The 14,560-nt window shown below is 49.3% G+C and overlaps 1 protein-coding gene and 1 non-coding gene across 17 annotated transcripts in view; both read right to left on the bottom strand.

The window, feature by feature from the left end:
* EP400 (E1A binding protein p400) overlaps positions 1-11,759 on the bottom strand; it is an 84,290-nt gene extending 72,531 nt beyond the window's left edge. For 10 of the 16 annotated variants that reach the window (XM_053280241.1, XM_053280233.1, XM_053280239.1 and 7 more), the window contains exons 1-3: positions 11,618-11,759; positions 6,317-7,647; positions 1,073-1,183 (exon numbers count right to left, since the gene is read on the bottom strand). In XM_053280241.1, the coding sequence (XP_053136216.1) occupies positions 1,073-1,183; positions 6,317-7,621 (1,416 nt within the window). In that variant the 5' untranslated portion in view covers positions 7,622-7,647; positions 11,618-11,759. Of the gene's footprint in view, positions 1-1,072; positions 1,184-6,316; positions 7,648-11,322; positions 11,432-11,617 lie in introns of those variants that run through there. The other 6 variants (XM_053280244.1, XM_053280242.1, XM_053280243.1 and 3 more) reach the window with 2 other exon arrangements.
* Positions 2,933-3,004, bottom strand: TRNAA-UGC (transfer RNA alanine (anticodon UGC)). The gene has a single exon. It is a non-coding gene; the product is annotated as a tRNA-Ala (tRNA).
* Positions 11,760-14,560: the final 2,801 nt, after the last annotated feature.

Genomic DNA, 14,560 nt, shown 5'->3' on the forward strand with positions numbered 1-14,560 from the left:
CTCGTCACAGACAAGTAGACTAGTGGATTTCCTGAGCCCCGATTATAACCATAATCATTACAATTATAATAATTGTTTGTTGTCCACTATACTCACAAAAATGGCAACCATATCAAACCAAAATAAGCTAACTGGGCAAAGAGGCACCTTTTTAACATGGTGGTTCTCTTGTATTTAGCAAGGAAAGACCACCTGGCCCTATCCATCCCCCAACACAGCATCCCTCCAGCGGCTGTTGCTGGAATCTCTCTTGTGTTTCTTTTTAGATAGTGAATCCATCTTATTTATTTATTATTTCTCTATGTAAACTTTTGTTGAAAAGCAGTATATAAATCTTTGTTATTGTTGTTATTAGCTTTATTCTTGAATTATAAAAGCCTATTAATTGCCTTCATGCCAAGGAGGCCCTCGAGGCAGGCACAAGATTTCCAATGTGACCCCCAGAGTGGCAGAGGATAACCCATAACCCACTGTTTTACCCATAACTTAATCCACTAGTTTGAAAGGTCTGTCGTGTGCATGCATTTGAGCAGAAAGCTATAGGACGTTTGCTTATAAACCATGGTAGCTTAATAAACACATCAGAAAGAGAAACAGTATTTTGGCATATTTGATACCTTTTGTATTTGTATTCAAAAACGAGGACCAAAAAACAGAAAAAGGATTTTAGAAGGAATCCACAATCACATGGCCACCGACAGAGGGACCCACAGGGTTACTAGGCAGAACGCACAACCAGAAGACAAGCAAACCAACAGTAGAATACATTGAAAGCTGAAAGTTAATGAAATAAGCCAGCAACTTTGGAAACGGGGGGGAGGGGGGGCAGGGAAACAGTAACATCCTCAGCGCTCCATAAAACACACATGCATCTGAAAATTTAAAAGTTTTACTGCTTGATTTGGTTTTGAGGTTTGTTTGTTTTTTTGTTTTTTTAAGGGATGGGCTCTTGGGAAAATACAGATTCTACTTTCAAATACCAAATCCGGATGAAGAAAAATGAATCAAAATCATCATCATCATCATCATAGTCTGGGATGAAACTACAAGTTTAGAACTGTTGAAAAAGTACCTGAAATGGCTGCTGCTGGGATGAAAAAGCAGCAGAAACATTTGGAGGAAGCTGGGTTGCTATAGCAACAGGAGTACCAGTCTGCCCATCCTTTCCTGTCACAACCTTTACCTGAGAGAAGATATTTTGGGGGAAAACAAAAAGGGAAATCATTTTTTTTCTTTTGTTTTCGTTTCGGAAATCCAATCAACACCCCCCGCTTTGCATAATATTGAGGGTTCCTCGTTGACAGGGGCGGGGGGTTATAATAAAGGGCACATCTGTGCAATGCAACCAGAACCCACTTCTTCTTCTTCTTATTTTTTAAAAATCAGAGAGTTCTGCTTTACCGTTAAACAGCAGAGCACAGCGAGGAGCAGTGTAGCTGCAAAGACCTCCATACCAAAAAAACCCAAAAATAATAATCTCCATTTATGTCGGAGATTTCCAACTTGGAGGTTTCGAATGTGGCTTTGGATTGAAAGGCTTTCTAACAGACAACAAAATTAGCACGACAGACAACCCACACTTAGAAGAGCCCCAACACTGAGTAAGCCATGAGCATAGCCCCCGTTCACAACCCACCCAACAGATCTTCATCGTGAGCAGCCCACCTAGGCAAGGGATGAGGTGCATTGCGTTAGCAGAAGGTGATGGGGTGGGGAATCAGAGAGTGGAATAACAGCACAAAATACAAAGAAAGCAGGTGCTCCCCATCGGCCCCCACCAAGCGCCTCATTTTTCAGCGTTAACATCGAAACGACGTCGTAATGTAGCCTGAACACAACCCGCAGACCTTTATTTCTTGGCACAGTTTGCAACTCCACCGTTCACATGATCAGCCAGGCCTTGACCAATCCCAGGCACCATGGATCCTCCACAATATCCTTCACTAAGACTGGTGGTTTTGTAGATTGTGCTTGCTTTTAATCATTTTAATCATACCCCCAGCACAGTATCTCCAGTGACTCTTGCTGGTGTCTATCTTATGTTTCTTTTTAGATTGCGAGTCCTTTGGGGACAGGGAGCCATCCATCTTATGTATTTATTTATTTCTCTGTGTAAACCACCCTGAGCCATTTTTGGAAGGGCAGTATAGAAATGAAATGAAATCAAATCAAATCATTTAATTAGATTCACATTCTTCCATTTGAGCTTGGTAGTCTCATTGTGTAATTTCTACCGTCCTGTTTTAACCTTTGTGTGATCCGCCTTGAGATGGTTTTAATGAAAGGTGGTATAGAAATTTAACAGTAAATGAACTAACAAAGCGCCCACGGTCTGGCACCTAAATTCTGCGACTGCCTCCTAGAGCCAAAGAAAATTAATCAAGGCTTATTTACGTGATGAGACTAGATTTCCCAACCAAGTGTTCAAAAATTAGCAAGCGTCCAAATTCTCAGCTAGGACCATAGAGAGAAGGCAGACAGACCCCTGGTCTGACACAGGAAGCTTCCATCTAGCTCAGTATTGTCTACACAGACTGGCAGGAGCTCTTCAAAGGTTTCAGGTTCAAGTCTTTTCCGGACCTACATGGAGATGCTTCCAGGGAGTTAACCTGGGACCTCCGGCATGCAAAACAGATGCTCCACCACTGAACTACAGTCCTTCCCCTCGAAAAGGAATCATAGGAAGTTGGATTATATGAAGTCAAACCATTGGTTTTTCAAGCGCAGGGTTCTCTAGACCAGACCTGTTCAACTCCCCCCACTACTGTTTTTGGACTACAACTCCCATAATCCCCAGCCACAGTGGCCAATAGCTAGGGATTATGGGAGTTGTAAGCCAACATCGGCAGGAGGGCCGAAGTTGAGCAGCCCTACTCTGTCCGGCAGAAGCTCTCCAAGGTTGCAGGCAGGGGTCTCTCTCAGCTCTACCTGGAGATGCTGCCAGGGATTGAACCTGGGACCTTCTGCACGCAAAGCAGATGCTCTACCACTGAGCTACGGCCCCATCAACTAAACGATCAACGCTGCCAAACGACTAACTGCACCAACACGGGGATACATGCAGGATGGCAGCTACAATCTGTTGGGGGTGGGGGTTAAAAGACAGCTTTAAACATCTGTCCAAGCCGTGGGAAAGCCAACAAGCAGATATAAATGACTTATGATCATCCAGAAGATACCAGGCAGGAAAAAATGAAGCCTGCCGCCAGCCCAATTCAGACGTAGTGCCCGGCGATGGTTTGGCACTATGTGAAGAAACCCAAGGAATGTGAAGGTTCACCTGTGGATGAAGGTTCATCCACCTCTTTGAGTGCATCTAAGAGAATTAACAGAGAATTAGACTCTCTCTGCCAATGCCCAGATAAAAACCACCCATCAGTAATCAAGGCAGCCTCAACCGCACAGCCCACCCGGAAACCGCCGTGAAATGGGGTCCAGATCATTTGAACTGGCTCCAAGACAGTCCCAAGCTCGAACAGAAAGAACAGCCAGTATAGACCCTTATCGGCTTCGTCTTGACACGTCTGTCCCCTGCACTTGCTGGGATTCTGCTCTGCCTTTGGCTTGTGAGATTCCCTTTTACAAAGACAGCCAAGCTTTCGGTCTGTTATTTTGGAGCCAAAGGATCACAGGAAACAAAGCTTATGAGACTAAACGGCTGCTATCGGCTTTAAAAGCTCGCTTGACTCACAGTGGTGCATTTGTTGTGGTTCCAATCAGGAGCCACAGAAGGACTTCAGGACTGCCTGCTTTCAGTAGGACTTTAAAAAAAACCACAACTTTTCTTCTTTGAGCAACAAACCAACCTTCCCGCCCTCCAGTGTCTGCTCTGGAAACTTCCCTGCATTTCAAAACTGATTTGCCACACAGCAGAAGAAGGGGCTACTGTTCAAAGACAAGCCCCAAAGTGGACTGGGTGTGAGGAATGAGTCACAGAAGTTCGCTGGGTCCTGACCTTAACCATCCTATCCTTTTTTAAGCAGTTATGCAGAAACCTCAGCCTAATGAACCCTGGGCTTTTGTGTGATATTATTATGGAGACCATATCACAAAGCTGAACTTCCTTTTAGACGGAAGGCTCAATTTGCCACTTTAACTGAGTTACTCGCATTTAAGGTGAGGACCATATTCATTCAAAGAGAAAGCCACTCGGAATTTCAGACGACCCGCTTGAAAAGCAGAGGTCGAATACAGGCTATAGCGGTGTTTGCTAGAACTCAAATTTAAGATGACTCAAATTTACAGGACTCAAATTTAAGGTGACCTCCTGATTTCCAGTATCAAAAAACTGGGGTGCGGGGAGACCTAGTCTTAGATTCCGGCAAACACAGCATTGTCTACACCCAGAGTTCCCAACCTGGGTTCCTCCAGATGTTGCTGAACAACTCCCATCACCCCCAGCTACAATTTATTGTGGCTGGGGTTGCTGGGACTTGTAGTTCCGCAACAACTGGAGGAACCCAGGTTGGGAACCCTGGTCTACACGGACTGGCATCAGCGCTCCAGCGTTTCAGATGGGTCTCTCCCATCCCTTCCTGGAGATGCCGCCAGGGACTGAACCCGAGACCTTCTACGTGCAGAGCTGATGCTTGGCCACTGAGTTACAACCTGCTGGATCAGGCCCAAGGCCTCTCTAGTCCAGCATCCTGTTCCCCACAGTGGCCCACCAGATGCCTCTGGGGAGCCCACCGTCAAGGGATGAAGGCATGCCCTCTCTCCTGCTGTTGTTCCCCGGCATGGCAGGCATATACCGAGTCAGTCCCTTGGTCCATCTAGCTCTGTATTGTCTACACAGACTGGCAGTGGCTTCTCCACGGTTACAAGCAAGAGTCTCTCTCAGCCCTATCTTGGAGAAGCCAGGGAGGGATCTCGGAACCTTCTACATCCAAGCATACAGGTGCTGTACCACTGAGCTATACCCCCCATCCCCTGAGGGGAATATCTTACAATGCTCACACATGCAGTCTCCCGTTCAAATGCAAACCAGGGCAGACCCTGCTTAGCAAAGGGGACAATTCACACTTGCTACCAGTCCATGATGCTGAAAGGCATCATCGCATACTGCGTGGGAGGAGGCCATGGTCAACCCCTCCTATCAAAGACAACCACAGGGCTCTGTGGTCGCCAGGAATCGACACCAACTCGACGGCACAACTTTATATCTCCTCCAGGAATATAGGCCATTACGAAGCACCAATTGTCTTTATCTTGGAATGAATAGTACAAGCAAACCACCCACTCATTGTCAGCCTCTGCCGGGATATCCCGTTCAGCTTTAACTACCACAAGACCAGCTCTCCTGATGCTCCCAATGATGTAGACTGTAGACCAGTTCAGTATAAGTTCAGCATACTGTAGACCAGTTCAGCATACTGTAGTAAATATGTATTATTGGCGTTTCTTTGTAAACCACTTGGAGTACTGTTGTTAAAAAGCAGTATATAAATTCTCATAGCAGGAGCACCATAAGCAGAACTGGGGAGGAATAAAAGAGTGCCGTTCTGCTCCCATGCTAATCAGGTGGGGTTTTTTGAACTCCTATCAAATTCAAAACCGAATTAATAATAATAATAATAATATGCTTTGGGCCAGAACCTACCAACAGAAGAAAATCTTTACATGACAAGGTAATGGAAGGTTTCATCATTTATTTCCCAAGGCTGCAGTTCCATGGATATTTACTTTCAAATATTATTTTAATCACATTCGTATGCCAGACTCCCTCCAAGGAGCTGCAGGAAACACGCACAGGGATTTCCCCATTTTTATTTCCAATTCGATTTGGAAGACAGGTTATGTTCACCGATGGGGACTCGCCTGAGGTCACAAAGTGGAAGGGCCTGGAACAAGTCTCTGTGGCAGGTTGGGAACCCTTGCTCTACCCACTACACAACACTGCCTCCCGGGGGGGCGGGGGAGGAAGCATGCCTTCATCAAGGCAGAAATCAACGTATCTCTACAACGATCTGGGACCATTAAATCTAACCCTAAGCCAATGTGTCAATATACTGGCTAAGTCCCAATTGATCCCAGCCACGCTAACACCGACAGAAAGACAGATTTTCAACTGGATCTACTCTCAAGAAAGTACCACTCTGGACTGCAGGCACGAGAATCAGAAAGCGTCTAGATCAGGGGCTCCCAGCTGTTGGAGTACAACTGCCACCCTCCCCCAAACAGCAATCGTCTCTGGCCATGGTGGCAGTGGGTGATGGGAGTTGTAGTCCAACCAACAGCCCAGGACCCCGGCCTAGATTTCAGTAAGACTCCGCTGGATCAAAAAACCAACCAACCAAACGGGGGCACCGCCTCTTACCTCGTCGTTGATGACTTCCGACTGCTCCTCTTCCTCCTCCTCCTCCAGATCCAGGTCGTTCTGCCGCAGGTACGCCTGGAGGGGCACGCAGTGCTTCTTCTTGAACGCCAGGAAGTCCATCATGTTGCCCTGGAGGTGCTGCAGGAAAAACAGCTCCATCAGGAACTCCTTGAAGGCGTCCCGCAAGAGCTCCATCTGCTTGAGGTGGTGGTCCAGGCACTGCTTCCGCAGCTGGGCGGCCTCTGGGCTGGCGGGCGGGATCTCCTCCAGCTTCTTGGGCTTCTTGACCACGGTGCAGACGGACGGGGCCAGAGGCAGGCTGGTCAGGCCCTGCGGCAGGCCGGCCCGGGAAGGGCTCGTGGGAGGGGGCGGGGAGGTCATCCCGAAGGCGGGAGGCCCTCCGACACCGGCGATGAGCCCGGCGGGGGTCCGGTCGTAGCCCAGCGGCCGGCTCAGCGGCTGGCCCTGTAGCCCCTGCTGCTGCTGCTGCATGCCTTGGATGATGTTGCTGATCTGCGGCGGGAGGTTGTTCGTCGCGATGTGGCCCGGGCTGGGCAGCGGCTGGATACTGGCCCCGCTGGCCACGGGGCTCTGGGGCCCGAGGTGGTGGATGGTGCCGCCGGTCTGGGAGTGGGGTTGCGACAGCCGGCGCTCCCGGACCGCGGAGGGGGCCCCGGGAGAGGAGAGCTGCACCGACGCCGGGGCGCCCTGGGAGAGCTGGGCCATGCCGGAGCCTTCCTGGTAGACAAAGTGGCTGCCGTTGGACGGGCTCAGGCTGATCTGCCGCACCAGGACGCTGGCGTCGACGAAGCCCCGGGTGGGGCTCTGGCTGCACATGCCCAGCCCGGGCCCCGGGGTGCCCGCCCGGACGTTTGACAGGGACGGCACCGGGCCGGGCTGCGTGGGGCTCTGCGACTGCACCTGCGGCAGCGGCGAGGTGACCTGGATGTAGGACGGCGACCCGTGCTCAAACCTCCTCTGCTGCGAACTGAACTGGAAGCCCGGCGACGTGGGGCTGGGGATGGGCAGCGGCGTCAGCGTGATCTGCTGGCTGCCCGCCGCCACCGGGCCGACGTTCTGCAGCGTGATGTTGACATTCGGCCCAGTCACCGGACTCCTGCTCATGATAAACTGCTGGATCTGGTAGCCGGGGGACTGAGGGGCGGACGGGCTGGCGGAAGGGGCGAAAGACGCCGCGGGGGACTGGGGCAGGTTGGCCTGCTGGTCTTCGCCCTCGCTGCCGGTGAAGGAGCGGGACCTTTGGAGCTGGCGCTGGGCACTTTGAGGACCGTTGCCATGGTGCATCCTCACTTTTGTGATGTTCTCCAATGCTAAGGGAAATAAAGCAAGCACAACCAAAATCAATAAGCGGGAGATGGATGTCGACAAGGCACAGCCTTTTATTCTTCTGCAGAACACCTCGCTTGTTTATTATTTCTCTTTCTATGTAAACAGCTTTGAGCAAAACCGGATATAAATATTTGTAGTAGGAATAGCAGTAATTTCTTGCTAGCAGCCTACCTATGCATGTTTATACATATGGTCTCAATATTTATACATTTTCTGACACAGATCTTAAACCCAAACAGTGCACAGAGTTAAAACCATAAAACAACCAGACAAGGGCAAACAACAAGTCAGACATAAAGACAAACCATGGTTTAGCTCTAAGTGAATGAATCCTTTCCGACACATGAGGGGAGAATGTGAATCATTCTCTGTTTTTGGAAACAAAATTCTTGGACAGGAGTTAAAACATGCTCTTATTGGACAACACCAATGGGGTCTGCACCAGAAAATTTAAATGTTCTATAATCCTGGAGATTTGCATAAATCAGGGGCGGGGGCAGTGAATACGATCCTTAAATATTAGAAGAATAAAAACCGCAGAAACCTGCAGTAAGATGAGAAGTGAAAAACAGACTGCATGTAAAATCCCTAATAACTTCATTCAGTCTGAGGAAACTGCTACCCTGTTTTAACATTACCTAGTAATTTATGTATTTAAATAGCTGTGCTTCACCTGACTAAGATTAAATAGAATCTATTATGACTGGAACATAGGAAGCCAGACCCTTGGTCCATCTAGCTCAGTATGGTCTACACAGACCGGCAGCAGCTTCTCCAAGGTTGCAGGCAGGAATCTCTCTCAGCCCTATCTTGGAGAAGCGAGGAAGGGAACTTGGAACCTTCTGCTCTTCCCTGAGCGGCTCCATCCCCCGAGGGGAATATCTTCCAGTGCTCACACATCTAGTCTCCCAGGGTAGACCCTGCTTAGCTAAGGGGACAAGTCATGCTTGCTACCACAAGACCAGCTTTCCTCTCCTGATTGGCTGTACCTTGCAAAGTAAGAGTGGCAATTATAACAAGGTTTACACTAAAAAGAGTCTGACACACTCCCAGACACGAATCCAGCCTGTATGTCAAAGTTTTGCTTATGCTTATGTGATATGAAAAATTCTTAATAAAGGCATTAATAGTATGTATGTGTTTGAAAGCCTGACAGGGAAATATAAAACAAAACATCACAGATATGCCGTATTTCCCATATTTCATTGGAGACTGCAACCTGGCGAAATTTGTTCTCACATCAAACTTCAGAAGATTTGTTTCTGAACAGTTGTCATTTCATTTTTATGGTATGAAATATGAACTCCTGATCCTCAGGATGCTTCTTTATGTGAAGTTGTTGTTTGCCCTGGGTGGTGGCTAGAAGACTCATTAAAACTATCAAGATTTGTGCAGAGATGTTACCTGAGGCACTGTTTAAGTGAACGGACAGATTATGTGGGAACTTCCTTTTATTTACCAGCACGTGGGAAGAGGTTCTTTGGTCTGGCTTCCTTTTTGAATGTACAGGTATATCCAGAAGTGGCTATACCTGCACATTCAAAACTGGAATTCTGGCTGTGTGGTCCAGATCTAATCTCCTCTTAACAGCTAGAATAAATCATTTCAGTGATGTTTGAGACTGTACATTTCTTTCCTTGCCTACAAGAAGAATAATCCAGGAGATAAAGCACTGATTTATTTATTTATTTATTCGATTTCTATACTACCCTTCCAAAAATGGCTCAAGGTGGTTTACACCGAGAAATAATACATAAATAAGATGGAACCCTGTCCCCAAAGGGCTCACAATCTAAAAAGAAACATACGATAGACACCAGAAACAGTCACTGGAGGTCCTGTGTTGGGGGGTGGATAGGACCAGTTACTCTCCCCCTGCTAAATAAAAGAGAATCACCACATTAAAAGGTGCCTCTTTGCCAAGTTAGCAGGGGTAACTTATGCACCATAGGTAGAAATTAAAGGTCTCAAATTGCTGCTGGAAAGATTTAGACCAGGTCTTGATAAATTTCCTATGGATCTAGGAGGCAGCCCATAAAGCCAGACCATGGACACTTGACAAAATGACTGGATTTGGTGACAGACATCAGAACAGCACTTCTGGATCAGACAACCCATCTAGTCTAGGCAGCCCAAGAATGCCCATCTAGTTCAGCATCCTGTTTCACACAGTGGCCTACCAGATACCACTGGAAGCCTACAGGCAGGAGTTGAGGGCATGCCCTCTCTCCTGCTGTTGCTCCCCTGCAACTGTGACTCAGAGGCATCCTGCCTCTGAGGCTGGAGGTGGCCTATAGCCCTCCGACTAGTAGCCGTTGAGAGACCTCTCCTCCATGAAGTTATCCAAACCCCTCTTAAAGCCATCCAGGTTGTTGGATTATCAAGGCAGTGTAAATGGGCTTCTTTTTATTTCAAGTAACAGTTAGAACAGAAAGAGGGCTGCAAACAACGGATAGATTTTATTTTATAACTATCTCTGAATCTCTTAGTCTAGCATCACGGTTGAATTTCTAGGTGCCATGGCTCCCTGGCACCTGGGATTTGTCAAGCCCCGATTTAGACTATTATTGTTATTATTTACATTTTATATTCCGCTCTTCCTCCAAGGAGCCCAGAGCAATGTACTACATACTTAAGTCTCTCCTCACAACAACCTTGTGAAGTAGGTTAGGCTGACAGAGATGTGAATGGCCCAGAGTCACCCAGCAAGTATCATGGCTGAATGAGGATTTGAACTCGGGTCTCCCCGCTCCTAGTCCAGCACTCTAACCACTACACCACGCTAGCTACAGGTGGGGAAGAAGTATGCATCTACTATGTTTACCTGAATGCAAGATTACTCTGAATCTAAGACAAGCCCCTTTTAAAAAATAGAGATTGTACAGGTTATACCCATATTTACCCTAACAGAAGAGAACTCTGTATTTAAGAGAACCCCCTGATTTCTAACATCAAAGAAGGTCGAAAAAACCTAGTCGGATTCAAGAAAATACAGTATAGGAGAGCTGTGGTGGAATCCCCATCCCTGCTGGAGGCCAGCCCTAGGTTGTGTGCATACTGGTCTACACACAGAACATCCCAGGTTCAATCCCTGGCAGCAACCCTAGGTAGGGCTGGGAGAGACCTCTGTCTGAAACCCTGGAGAGCTGCTAACCATCACGGCGGACAATCCTGAGATTCATGAGCCAATGGCCTGACACAGTATTAGGAATCTTCACTAGTTAATCAGGACCATTCAGGGCTGGCTGAAAGAGCATCTGCTTTGCATGCAGCAGGTCTCAGGTTCAATCCCTGGCAGGGTTTCCAGTTGGCCTGTCAAAGACCCTTCTGAAACCTTGGAGAGCTGCTGCTGCTGCCGCCGCCAATCAGCGCAGACCATCCTGGGCTAGACAGAACCAGAGGGGTGGGAAGGGGCTGTCGCTCAGAGCACCCGCTTTGCATGCAGAAGACCCTAGGCTCAATCCCTGGCAGCATCTCCAGTTGCGCTGGGAAAGACCGCTCTGAAGCCTTGGGGAGCAGCTGCTGCTGCTGCTGCCAGTCAGTGCTGACCATTCTGAGCTAGGTGGACTAAGAGTCCGACTCGGTCCGGCAGTTCTCTATTTTCTTAACGCTTGCGCCCCCCCCCCAGCAAATAGCAAGAGATTTCCCCCACCCACCCCCAAAGCCCAGACAGCCCTTTCCGGGGCGCCCAGCAGAGCAGCTCCTTCCACCCCAGTCGGGCTAGAATGCCGGGGGCGCGTTTCCTCCGCCTGCAGCGCTGCCGGGTACTGGCCCTTTTTGACCCTTGTCGGCCCCCGTCCGCGCTCCCGTTTTTCTCCGCGCTTAGAGAACGGGGTGGGGGCGGAGCCCAGGCCTGGCGCTGCCCACCGGCCCACCAGCCCTCCGCCGGCTGCTCCCCCCACTCCCGCCCCCAGGGAGCACCCGCGGCCTCCGCGAAGGCGCCTCGCTCACCCGCTTCCGAGCCGGGCCCCGCTTAAGCCATCCGCTCCGCACGGGAAACTGGCCCAGCGGCGGAAGGTGGAGGGCAACACAGGAACATCCGCTGCCTACGGGCGCCGGCGAGGGACAAAAGCGCTCGACGGCTGCCGTGCCTTCGCCTTCCTCCAAGCCTCTCTGGCGTCGTGGTCTGCAGTGCGCATGCGGGAGGAGGGAGGGTTACTCGGGGCATAGACGCCGCAGCAGCAGCAGCAGCAGCTTCCCTCAACGGCATGCCAAGGGAGCTGCGCTCGCTTGGCCACTAGGGGGCGCTTAACACCCACAGCAGCGCTGGCTGACTTCCATTCGTTTCCAAAGGAGATCTCTCCAGGTAATTGCGAAAAACTCACCGTCTGATTACTGTTGGTCGTTGTTGTCTGTTTATTATTGCTGGTTAATGATCGAAATAAAGATATCTGTCTGTCTATCTCACCCAGGTAAGAGGTTTCACAGTTAGGCTAAAGCCCCACACACCCACCCACCCCTTGGCTAGGGGTGAGGAGGGGTGCTTTGCAACCACTGGGGCAGGGTTTTAGCAAACATTGGAAAAATTTATTTGTTGATTTAAAACAGGGTTTATCTTACAATGTTTAGAGTTTTTTTAAAGAGAAATCCTGTTTTTTCTATGAATGTTGCTCCGGATTTGTAGAGTTTTGTGTAGTTTTACCAAACATCTGGGTGCGTTTGTGTTGATACCTAAAGCCCTGCTGCTTTGATATTTTATCAGTTGGGTGAAACTTCTGCAAGCGATGTGCTTTCCCTTGATCCGCTGGTGCAGACCATGCGCTTATATGTGGTCCTTTTGGCTTCACCAAAGTGGAGGCTTCTTCCCTGGGGGGCTCAGGATATCAAGAGAGGTTCTGATTCGCATTTGTTAAAGTGGGAATTACACCTTCTTTGTCAAACATTTTAGAGATGAAAGTAGTGGCAGCCCCGAAAGCCAGCCGGATCTATGACTGGGGCAAGATTTCCAGCTGTGGCAAGTTTCAATGGTAGGGCCAATGTTCTCTGAACAGAGCCCCATCAACAGTAAGAAAAAGTGCCGTTCATTAGCATTGTTCACAAGCAATGTAATGATCCAGCACTTCTGTGCTGGCCCGAGGAACACAAATGCTGAGGATTTTCAGAAATAAAAATCTTATCCCAGGGTGGTGTTCTCCACCTTCCTCTCTTATTTACACAACAAGCCTGTGAGGTAGGTTAAGTTGAGAAGCAGGAAATCGCTGAGTGAGGGTTTTATAACTCTTATCTCCCCAATCCGAATCAAGCATTCTACCTCTGGATCTTAATCCCAACCTGATCGATCCCCAGATCCATTGCCTAACACGAGTAATTTTCCTCATTGACTCCTAACCACTCCCAGGAACACCAACAAGAAAGAGACGACCCAAGAAAGACAAGGCGTCAATGTCTTCAGATTAATTTCTATTTTATTGTGGGGGGAGGGAGGGGGAAAGACCCACTGGTTGACTCGTCTTCAGCGGCAAGCCGAGGCGCTTGCAGAGCTGAAGAGGAAGGCCGTGCAGAGAAGGCAAAAAACCTGGGGATCCAGAGACCTCCCAGGGGAAAATTCCTTCTCGGCTCCCAAAAGCGGCAACCAGCCAGGCCTGCAGGGCCGGGTTAAACAGTGGGCCTTGGTCAATCTGTGTTGGAGCAGGACCACCAATGGATGACCCCATCCAGACACAGCTTGAGCTACTCTGGCTCAACCCAAAGGAGCATGCCTTTGGGAGCTGGGTCTCCGAGCTGCTTGGGGAGCTGCTTCTTACAGGGAGGGGGAGACCCCGCTTCAGCCCTTTTGCCCGAGAGGGGCACGGTAGACAGTCGTGGCCTGAAAGAGAGAGAGAGAGAAAGAGATGCCCTGTGTTAAACGGGTAGGAGGCAAGTGGGGAAATGGTGAGATGCCAAGGGGATGGGGTGGGTGCGTGGGTGAGGGTCCAACTTACCAGTAGGAGCTCCCGAAGGAGCCTGCAGGGGTGTAGGGGAGACAGCTCGGCATCCTCTACCAGAAATCTGGATCCCCTACAGGGACTGAGATTGTGGAAAAAGCCCCGGACTTCGGCCGCCCTCCCACATCCCACGGGGGCAGAGGGGGAACATTCACCGTTTCCCCTCTTCCCCCCCCCCGGGAGACTTAGCTGCACAGCAAAGGTGGGCTGCTTTTATGGGGGCTCAGAGGACAGTGGAGTCTTATGATGCGGGCAGCAGTGGGAGGGGGCTGTGGTTGCTCTCCTTGTGACAGCAGAAAGCAGCCGGCCATGTTGAGAGGGGCTTTGAAAGGAACCATATATGGTCAAAAGGGGGAAGGCCCACAAGGATGGGATTGTGATGCCCACTGGCAGAGGGGTCAAGCAATTGCTTTGTGATCAGTTTGATATCGTCTGATATGAAATAGTTGAGTGGCAGCAATTTAAGTGTTTCCCAAGCATCTCCCCAAAGGACAACAATTACGGAGGGGTTCTTTTGGCAGTATGGTGTTTCATTTGCCAAGCAGACTCCAGTGCAACTTTAATATAAGGAAATAGAAGCCAGGGGTGATATACACTATAACATGCTTAGAATGAACAGAGGCGCTCGTATCCCTGGATTTTGAGTCTGACGTCAAGGGCCTCCTCACCCTCTGGGGCCCCCATATCCTTTGAAGTTTGTCCTAGGTGGTTTGGTTTGTACCCTCAAGAACCTACATGTTAAAAAATGATGCCTAACTTGCAGCGGGGCGGGGTGGGGGGCAGTGGCTCCAAAGGGGTTTAGGTCCAGGCTCCAAAATTACCTAGTTGCACCTCTGAAAATGGAACAATTCAAAAAGAAGCAGCTCAAATAAGTAGCTCAGAAGTGGTGGACACCAAACAATGTCTCCCAAACAATGTCAGAGCAGCTGCTGAAGAGCAGATTGCTTTCGTCATGTTTTGGTATCTTTCT

Source organism: Hemicordylus capensis, chromosome 15 (assembly GCF_027244095.1).
Source record: "Hemicordylus capensis ecotype Gifberg chromosome 15, rHemCap1.1.pri, whole genome shotgun sequence".
Taxonomy (NCBI): domain Eukaryota; kingdom Metazoa; phylum Chordata; class Lepidosauria; order Squamata; family Cordylidae; genus Hemicordylus; species Hemicordylus capensis.